Source organism: Felis catus, chromosome D4 (assembly GCF_018350175.1).
Source record: "Felis catus isolate Fca126 chromosome D4, F.catus_Fca126_mat1.0, whole genome shotgun sequence".
Lineage (NCBI taxonomy): Eukaryota > Metazoa > Chordata > Mammalia > Carnivora > Felidae > Felis > Felis catus.
The window spans coordinates 23,226,950-23,237,503 of record NC_058380.1 but is presented as its reverse complement, the minus strand read 5'-3'; the positions used below and the strand labels follow the sequence as shown (position 1 = coordinate 23,237,503).

Genomic DNA, 10,554 nt, shown 5'->3' with positions numbered 1-10,554 from the left:
CCACTGGAACACTAGCAGGCAAGAAGGAAACAGTGGCTTAATCATTATGTTCTGAAAACTATACCTGTCTTTGATCCTCCTTAGATAGAGAAGACTTACTCTAAAAGGTATAAATCGTTCAGTGAGGGTAAAGGAGAGAGCTGCTAAGAGGCAGGAGAACAGAGCCCATCTCCTCAAATTTCATCAGAGAGGAAATGGGCTTGGACTACATGGTCCCCCAAGAGATCCCCCTCAACAGGGGGACTGGTCACCTTGAACCAACACAGTACACAGAACAGATATCACTGTTAGAGAAATGTTTACTGGGGAGAATCAAAGGGATTATTTTGTGGGATTCGGGCTGGGAAATTTCCCCCTCTGGAAATTCTGGAGAAGGGTTTTCTGTCTAAATGATAGACACAGATCTCCGTATAGCGTGCCTTTAGCAGTGGTGAGAGTGGCTGGAGGCCCCTGGCCAGCTTGATGTCTGCAGGTGCAGTGTGGGTGGGGCACAGGCTCCCTGTGGGGCACAGACAGGCGATGGTTCTGACACAACAGCTGGCCCTTAAGGGCCACAGCTTCCTGGGGGTGTCTGCCCTTGTCCCTGATCTGTCTAATACTTGGAGAATGGCTGTGGCCCACAAAGACAGCTTCTTGGTGACAGGACTTGGTATTTCTCTCTTTACAGGAGGGAGCCCTGTAGCTGAGAGGAGGCCCCTGGGCAGGCTGTGCCTGGGCCTGCACTTGTGCTTCCTTCCGAGGTTTCCCAAACTTGGCTGAGGACAGAAGGGGCTGTTGAGGACAGGCGCTATCTGTAGCATGCCGGTGCCCCATCTTCTCTTCTAAGAACTTCCCAACATCTTTCCTGAGTTTCTGAGCTTCGGTCCTCCCAGTAAAGGCAGCTCTACCTTGAACCATGCCTCTGCTTTGCACACATGGCAGGATGCCCTTTTCCTGGGAGGTTTCTTGTCTTTTGCACTTTCTGCCAGGATTCAGCCATTGTAAAATAGCCTTCACTTTTTTTCTGAAAAGGCTTTCAGGGGGAGGCTGACCCTTCTGTGATAGGGTGCGGGAGGATTGGCTCCCAGGCTTCTCCGCCAGTGCCACGTCCCGAAGAGGGCAACTCTTCCCTATAGGCTGGGATGTCCCCAACCCTGCATCCCCTCCACCAAACTCTTGTGCTTTGGAACACGGAGGGCTCACTGTCTCTGTAGCTGGTGGGAGATTCTTGTGCTGGTGCTTCCCTAAGACATGCTTAGGGACCCACGTATCCTGCTGCTGTTCCGTACTAATTCCTGTGTCCTGCACACGGACGTGAAGCACCTAGGAAGCTCCCATGTCCCCACTGGAGTCCTCCTGGTCATGAGTCAGGGAGGCCTTGGAATCGAGGGGGGCAGGTCGTTGTCTTTGCTCTGGGCCCAGCTCTGCTGTCTTTGCTCCAATTTAAGCTTTAAAACCTTATACAGGCATTCTGTTAAATTAGGATCTTGGGGAATTGATGTGTTTGGTGGGTGGCTTTTAATGGTCATGGTACGTTTGTCCTTATTTGCATTCATATTTATCATTTGGGGGCTTCCTGTCTGGCTGGTTGTCAAGCTATCTCTAGGTTTTGATTGACGCCCATCTAGCTCCTCAGCCCTGAATAACTCCCTGGACACTTTGGGCACAGAAACAGGTTCTGGATTCACCACCATTTTGCCCTGTTGCATCTTGACTCTATCACTGGTATTTATGGTCTTATCCTTTGGCTCACGCCTGGTGCCAGCTTGCCTTGCGGGCTGCTTTGAGGGCATTCTGTTGGCTGGCACAGTCTGTGTCTGGCTTGCTTTGCCTATGCTGCTATGTCTGATAGGTTGAAGAGTCTGTCTGCCATCCTTCATTTTCTGAACTTTTTCTGCAAGCCCATGGTTGATAGGACGCGGTGATTTTGCTGGGATTCCCTGTCCTTCCTTGCCCACAGTTGAGGTGGCAGGGAGAGAATGATCCAGGATGGGGGCTGAATTTGCTGTTCCCACTTTGTCTCCATGGAGAGATTTAGAGCTTCCTCTAAGGGACTTGAAGTCCCCAGATTTAGAGTTGGCCTCAGAAATCAGGTTGGTTGAGCAGGGAAGGTTCGAATGGGATAAGGACTGGGATGGGGCCTCTTTCAATTTAAAGATAGCTATGGATTCAAGGTCCTTAGGGGGAAGGCCCTCTACCTTTCTATGATGGAATTGTTTAATATGGGACTCCAGCATCTGCTGTGCATTAGATTCAATGAAGGAAAGCTCCCGGGAGGTATTCAGGCAATATTCCCCACCCACTGATGGTGGCAGAACTCTCTGTTGTATTTCAGTGTGGGATTTCTCAGGATGAAGCAATGTCTGATTCATAGTGTGCCATGAACTATGCACGGTCCCGGGGAGCTGACCCTCATTGATTTCCTCCAACTTTTTGCTCAGATGTATTCTGAGGACATTTTCAAGTTGCCTTTGGCCTAGTCTCTCCACAGATGCCCTTGATGTATTCTCGGATGGGCTCATAAGTTCTTCCTCAGCATCGTACCCCATATCCTTATCTGAAGAGCTCTCTGGGTCACTCAACAGATGATCTTTTGGCCCATTCTCTGGGCTGTTTCCCAGATCCTTCCCAAAGGGGTCCTCTAGCTGAAGCATTTCTGAGTCCCCCTCATGGAAGCTTTCAGGTGGGCTCAACCCAACATTTAGAGTGTTGCTACTCTGACTCTTAGAGGTCTGTTGGAGTCTACGATAGTGCCCCATCTCAGGTATGTTTGAAAAATTCTTCGGAGGCCTCATCAGTGATAGAGACTCATGGATCCTGCGGGGAAGGCCCCACCGGTGCTGGATGAGCCTCTTTCGGAGGTGATGCTCTAGTTTCTTACGAAGCTCATCACTGAGAGGAAACTGTCCAGGAAGGATAGAGACTGCACCATGGGCCTGGAAGGCCCGGCGGTTAGACAGGTTAGGAGCCAAAGGACAAAAGGCCTCATGGGATCTCTGAACCACAGCGGGTAAACCCCACAAACTTGCCTGTTGCTTCTGCAAAACATTCCATTCTAGGTCTTGAATTTCAGAGGGGATGAGAGACTCCAATTCATTCTGGGGTCTATGAAAACACACTCCACAGCTCTTAATCTGGGGTAGAGGACTAGATGGCATTATTGGGAGTGGGGATTGAAGGTAGGTCTCAGGCTGGACTTGAGTGGGAGGTAGGGGCTGGGGTTGAGGCTGGGGTTCAGGCTGGGGTTGAGGCAGGGATTGAGGCTGGATCTCAGGCAGGGCCTGAGGAAGTGGAGAGGGAAGTCCTGGGGATTCCTGGTCTGTGGAGGTAGAGATTCTATTGAAAATAAAGGTTGAGGAACAATCCTCTGAGACATGGGCAACAGATGGCAAAGACTCAGTATGCAGAGTTGGGAGACCCCAGAAGAGCTGCAAAGGTGTTTGCTGTAAATGGACCTCTACCAAGGTTGTAGGATAGGGGGGCTGCTGATGCACATGCAGCTCCTTTGATTTGTCTTTGCTATTCCAGAAAGGAAGGGAGGCTGCCAAGCCAGGCTGGGCAGCAACTGACTCTGACATTTTTCCCAAAGAATTTAGTGTGTAGTCTGGCCTGAGTTGTTTGGGAAAAGAACCCTTCTTTCCCTTCCATATCAAGAAATCACTCCTCTTTTGGACTTGTTTCTCCAGAAGTGCCAGGACTTCGGGGCTGAGGAAAGACAGGTTACCAGGCTCTACAACGTAGGCCACAGGGTCTCCCCTGGAAGAAGCCTCAGAACGGAGGGCAAGAATCTCTTGGCTGAAATCACATTGAGCCAAGGTAGAAGGGAAGAAGTCTTTGGCATGAGTTTTCCACCAAGAGAAGTCTGAGACACACAAGCTTGCATGGTCAATGCCTGTGGTTGTTGGGATATGAGTGGACAATCCAACAGGGCCATCTGGAGATGAGTTCTCCGGAACAGGCTTCAAGGTGATGGAAATTGATTTAGACTGAGCCACAGTTAAAGTGCTGTCTGGTGGTGGTGAAACAGACAGGGTTGGTGGTGCATGATGACAAGCACAGGTCTCAGTGGGATTCTTTGTCTGGGACAACTCCGATAAGTAGTTGACATCTTGGGAAACGGTGGAGCCAAGAGAGAAGATGGTATTTAGAGACAATTTGGCCTCTGGTTGAACAACAGGGTCCGCTGTCTGAGCATCACATGGTGGGAGAGGGGAAAAGGCAAGGGGTTGGGCTGGGAAATGGTCCTCAGGGAAATCAGATTCCAAGGGAGGACAAGGCTGTGGTGGCAAAGAGTGATCCGGTGGTGAGAGTGGAACATAGTCAGCCAAGGGGGTCATTGGGTTAGGTGGGAAGGTGGAGGCAAGTGGCAGGGAAGGCTCAGGCAGAGAGGCTGATGTTAGGTCTCCTGGAGGGTCTGCTGAGAAGGCAGGGGATGAAGTGAACAATGAGTCAGTCACAGGAGCTGTGGAACCCAAGGAAGTAGCATCTTCGAGGGCCTCTGGGTACAGCATCCGATTGATCTCAGCAGTTGTGTTATTACACACCTCACAGAAGGGGTCTGGACATAACAGTTGACGAAAGTGGATTGTATCACGTTGCCGGCCTAGGGGGCTGCAGGAGACAGGAGGTACAAAGCTGCAGCCAGGGCCAGAACAAGGGAAGGAGCACCTGCTGACCTGCCAAGGGAGGGACCACCTGAAGCCTGCTGCTCCTTCACAATGCCCCACATTTATGACTTCATAATACACTCAGTAACCTTCACCCCAGGGCCCTCATTCACGTACCCATTCCTATGGCTACCCCCCTCCCATGACTGGCAGGTTGCACTGAATTCATACAATTGCATAAATCATGCTCTAGGAGGGATCAGGATAGAAGGGGAAAGAGTAGTCACCTCCTTCTATTACTCATCAGCTTCCTTATCTCTTCCTCTTCTCTCTGAAGGCATTTCCAACCTGGGAAACCAGGAGAGTGGGTTATATGTAGTGAAGGTAGAAACACAGGTATTATACAGGAGTCCCTTTGTGAGACACCCTTGCGATATTAGATTCTGAATGCCCCAATAATCGGTAGATGAGGTCAAATGGTCAATGATGTGACACATGGTATCGCATTAAAGTATTTCATTTTCATTACATCATGTGATGCTCAAACCACCTCTGTGAAGCACAGAAGGCCGTGGTTACCTCAGGGAGGAATCCTGAGTATCCGTGATGTCACAGGTCTTGCACAAAATCAGGAGACAGAAGTTCTGACTCCTGACATCTCACACGGCCACCACTGGGCAACAACCATTGATTGCCCAGGTCCACCATGGCTCCACACTCAGTGTTGGGCAGAGCAAGGAATCTAAGGGCCTCCAGTTCTGAGTGTTCTGAGGCCTCCATTTTCAGAGGGGCACTGTGTCTAGTAGCTGACATCCTCAGAAATCATGGAACTGGAACCTCATGGAAAGGACAGGAAGGGTCACCCTTGGAGAGCTCATGTGGAACAAGCAGAACCTTACCTTTCAGTGTACCGCCTTTCCTCCTCCTCTTGGCTCTAGACGCTAGAATAGACGCTAGAATGAAAATGAAAGAATGAGGATCCTGGGACTCATCTCTCACTCTGCTCTCAGAAATGGGAGACATTCTTGGGGTGCCTGGGTGGCTCAGACAGTTAAGCGTTTGACACTTGATTTCAGCTCAGGTCATGATCTCTGTTCACTGGTCTCCAGTGAATTCAAGGTCCCCATCTGTGCTGTCAGAGCAGAGACCACTTGGGATTCTCTCTCTCCCTCTCTCTGCTCCTCCTGGGGCCACCCTCTGTGTGTGTGTGTGTGTGTGTGTGTGTGTGTGTGTGTGTGTACGCGCACGTGCGCATGTGTATACTTTCTAACTTAAAGGAAAAAAAACAAACTGAGGACCAACAGTCACATCAGTGCTCCATCAGGTAGGACCCTGTATCCTGGGACAGAGCTTGGACCCTAGTCTCTGCTCAGTGTGTCTCAGAGGCTTAGCACTCTTCTCCTGATCAGCCCAACATGAAGGCTCGGTCGAGTGAAATCTTACATGAGAAGGTGACCCATGATCAAGTGCTGGGGAACCTTGTTCTCTTACACACATCCCATACTCTCTAAACCCAAACTAAGACTACAGAATCCTTATGTTTGGGATTTTATCCAAGACCCGCCACCACAGCCAGATAAGTACTAAACCTTAGTTAGTACTTTCTTAACCCTTAGCCCTGCCAGTACTCTCTTCCTAGAGGAGTGAGTGTCTCTTCTTTTAGACTTCCCATTTTAGTTGTGTCTAATCCTACCAAACTCATTTTAAAATTTGGGACTAGAAGTAGAAACAATACGAATGTCTGTTCAGGACTCCTCCAGGATTCCTTACCTTTTGGATGGGTTTGGTGTTCCTAGTTGGAAATGGAATCCCCATCAGGTAGCACAGGAACAGAAGAAGCAACCCCAACCCATACAAGAAGGTGAAGTTGGGGTCAGTCTCGAAGCATGTTGAGCCAAAGCACAACATGGTTCAGTAGCACTATTCTGAAATGAGAGCATCACAAAGCTGCCTAGAGGTAACTGAGCTCCGAGTGTGCCGATGCCTGACTATATAACTCTCCAGGCTTACATCACAGAGCACTGAAAAGTCACAAAAGGTTTCTGAGGGTTGGGGGAGGGGACAATTGGAGAGGGTGTGCCCAAAGCCCCTCCCCCACCTACCAGCCCAGAAGGTCCCTCCACCTCTCTCCTCCTGCAGGTCCCTCTGCCCTACCCTGCATCCTGTTTTCCTACCTCAACTTTTCATCCTATTGAGGAGGGAGCCTGAGGCTGGCTGAGGGGCCAAGCACAAGCTAGCACACAATCCCCTACCTGCCAACTGTGGGCAATGTGTGATATTCCTTAGATAACTCCAGGCTACTCAAACCCAAGAAAGGACAAAAAACAAATGGCTGAACTGATAAAGAGTCTCCACCAGTTCACCAGAAAAGGCAATCCTGTCAACAGCCTAATGTCCAGGAACCCCCTACTGTCTTAATGTTAATGCTTTGCCTGAGGGAAAAACAACCTTATTCTGACTATAGCCAGGCCTCCAATTATCTGAGTCTTTAGACTATGAAAATCCCTTTAGGAACTCTCTCTTGACTTTGTCTCCGCCAACTCCATAAAAGTATCCCCCAACACTTATAGTCCAGCTCTTTCTGCCCATGGATCCTGTCCCTGTGCTTTAATAAAACCACCTTTTTGTGGGGCGCCTGGGTGGCGCAGTCGGTTAAGCGTCCGACTTCAGCCAGGTCACGATCTCGCGGTCCGTGAGTTCGAGCCCCGCGTCGGGCTCTGGGCTGATGGCTCAGAGCCTGGAGCCTGTTTCCGATTCTGTGTCTCCCTCTCTCTCTGCCCCTCCCCCGTTCATGCTCTGTCTCTCTCTGTCCCTAAAATAAATAAATGTTGAAAAAAAAAATTAAAAACAAAAAAATAAAACCACCTTTTTGTACCAAAGACGTCTTCAAGAATTCTTTCTTGGCCATCGGCTCCAGACCATCCCCCCACCATCACCTCAAAACTTCATCATTTGGTCCCCAGCATGGCACGTTGACTCTTTTCATTGGGACTCTGAGCCTGTGCGATTTCAGTGAGTATACTCTCTCTTTTCTTCCTTTACTCTTATTTCAGGGGCTTTTCGAAAAAATATGCCTTTATTGGAACACTTTCATATCGATTTCTCAGGCTGCAATTCTCTAACCCATGGCTACTCTACAGGGAGAAGAAAGCCTGCCTTTTGGCTGGAAGTTAGTACCCTGGCTAGAATGGTAATGAGACCCAGAAACTTGATGCCCTCTCTTTATTCTTGTCCTTTATACAAAGTTGTCTGTCTTGGGCATGGGACAGCCACCTAACTAACCAGGACAGCTGCCAATCTTAAGACTCTCATGTGAGGTTTCCTCCTCATTGGTCTAATGTGATCCCCTCCCCATCTCTGGTCTAGCTGCTTCAGGCTGGGAGACCTCCACTGGGAGCCAGCCATATCAGTACCTGATTGAATTAAAACCCAGTCAGGGACCGTTTTCTAGGGAAGTTGGCTCTAAAGGCTATATGTGTTGGAATGTCACTTAGATCATGATGGATTCGTATCTTTACCGTTTTCAGTCAATATCCTCTACTAACTACTTAAAATACAAAATGGGGTAGCTCTCCCCCCCACCCCCCGTAAATTTTCTAGTGTTTTTCATGGGCTAAAAATCTTAGGTTTTTCGAGAAACTAAAGCATGGCCTCCACAGCATGCTCATCAAAGACTAGGTAATCAAGGCATGGCCGTCAGGGCATATTCTTCAAGGCATGGCCTTTTAGGGCACTGCTTTCAGGGTACATTATTTTGGTCCCTACAACAGGCACCCATCTGTAATCTAGAATGCAATGGGGAAGCAGGGGGATGGTAGCATTCCCCCTTCAGGAGTCCTTGGTTGGCTGATTGGTGGTCATAGCAACTTCAAGAAACACCTCCAGTCACTTTGACACCAGGAACCTTTGACATATCCTGCACAAGGGATGCCACCTGGGAGTCGGGGGTCATTCTCAGGCATAATGGATCTTCTCTCTCTTTTCTACTTTTCTCCTAAAGAGAAGCACGGGAGCCTCTTCTTCTGTCCCCAAGGAATCTCCCTTCAGATGCCTTTTGGCCCTCTGGAAACTGTGATATCATGACCTGAGCTGAAGTGGGACGTTTAACCAACTGAGCCACCCAGGCGCCCCAAAGAGCCTTCAAAATTTAAAGGAATGAGGGATTGATGGTACACCTGTTTTTGGGGGGTTTTTTGTTGTTGTTGACAGCACTGAAATTACCTCCACTGATATTTAGTAGGGGAGGTTCACAGCTAACATCAAATACAAATGATTTGCCAATATTTATGCTAACATCAGTTATAAATCATTTGCCAACACTTAAGCATTTTACTTGCAGCAACCTCACAATCACCCTATGATGCAAGCAGGTTTCACAATCACCCATGATGTAAGCAGGACAGGTATCTATTGCCCCTTTTATCAAAGAAAAAAACTGAATCTAAGAGAGGGTAAATGACTTCTCAAGATCACCTAACTAGGAAATAGCAGAGCCCTGACAATGAAATCCCCAATGTTCTCAACACCTCTCTTTTAAACATTAAGTGACTTCTTAAAATAGTCACCCTAGTCCTACAATTAAAGCAGTTGTGTGGCTACGAATATTTACTTTGTGTATTAAATGCTAGAAGAAAATTTTTGTTGTTGTTGTTATTCTATCATCCCCTTAGGTACTTTTTCCTTTTCATTCTTGGCACCAAAGTCTTTATAGGTTTCTTCGATTGCCCTCTGAGAACCTGCTTTCAAGAACTAGATTATGTACGACTCTCAGGAAGTCATAAATGAATAACAAAGCTTAACATGCCATACATCTCACACAGTTTACATACATCTAACCCCTAAGCCTTAATATAAAGCTCTCACAGGAGCATTTCAGGCAGCCATCCCGAGGTAGCAGAGATGGCTTTTGGTAGAGTGAGGTGTTCTCACATGTCAGCTGTGACATCTTCCCAGCTGACCTGGGTCACCACATAGAAGTCTGGTTCATACTGTGCTAGTTTAGATTGTGTCCAAGAAGCTGTATTTTCCAAAAGCTCTAGGACAATGATATGCTTATATTTGAAGACATTCCATATAGATAAGTAAGGAGAAGTCATTGGTTTATGATTCTCATATGTTTGGGGCACCAGGTGGCTCAGTCTGTTAAGCATCTGACTTCGGCTCAGGTCATGATCTCATGGTTCGCGGGTTCAAGCCCCAAATCAGGCTCTGTGCTGACAGCTCAGAGCCTGGAGACTGTGTCTCCAGGATTCTGTGTCTCCCTCTCTCTCTGTCTCTCCCCTGTTCATGCTCTCTCTCTCTCTCTCAAAAAACAAACATTAAAAAACATTTCAAATGTTTTTATTTATTTTTGAGAGTGAGACAAAGAGACACATGGTGAGCAGGGGAGGGGCAGAGAGTAGGGACACAGAACCCGATTCAGGCTCCAGGCTCCGAGCTACCACCACAGAGCCTGATGTGGGGGTCGAACCCATGAACCGTGAGATCACGACCTGAGCCGAAGTCAGACGCTCAACCGACTGAGCCACCCAGGTGCCCCACATTAAAAAAGATTTTTAAAATGATTCTCATATGTTTTCCATTTCCTAGGACCAGTCCCCAGTGCTCTCTCTTTCCCATCCTCATCAGTGTCCCTGGGATGAGCCACATGGGGAACGGCTATTTTCAGGATTCCAAAAAGCCTGTAGAACACAGTCTCGGGCAAAATCTGTTTAAACTGCATTTAAGATACAAACTGGCTATAAAATGTCTCTCGTTCCATCACACACCAAACTTTTATTGAACTCTACAGTGTAGTATTTCTAGTAGAAATATCAACAAAATATGGTATCACCTCAACGCTTGGGCAGGTCATAGTTTAGTGAGTCCTGTAAATGGCTATGAAAAGTGATATGAACAGTAAAGGAAGTAGGAATAAGAACATAATGAAAACGCAGAAATCAGAGTAATCAATTCTTCTCCCAGGAAG

General features: G+C 48.0%; 1 protein-coding gene across 1 annotated transcript in view; it reads right to left on the bottom strand.

The window, feature by feature from the left end:
• Window positions 1-281: 281 nt before the first annotated feature.
• Window positions 282-10,554, bottom strand: part of LOC111556292 (spermatogenesis-associated protein 31D4-like) — an 88,519-nt gene continuing 78,246 nt past the window's right edge. Inside the window, exons 8-11 of the mRNA XM_045042622.1 lie at window positions 6,357-6,511; window positions 5,486-5,539; window positions 4,874-4,934; window positions 282-4,590 (exon numbers count right to left, since the gene is read on the bottom strand). Coding sequence (XP_044898557.1) covers window positions 1,347-4,590; window positions 4,874-4,890 — 3,261 coding nt within the window. The 5' untranslated portion in view covers window positions 4,891-4,934; window positions 5,486-5,539; window positions 6,357-6,511 and the 3' untranslated portion in view covers window positions 282-1,346. The remainder of the gene's footprint in view (window positions 4,591-4,873; window positions 4,935-5,485; window positions 5,540-6,356; window positions 6,512-10,554) is intronic.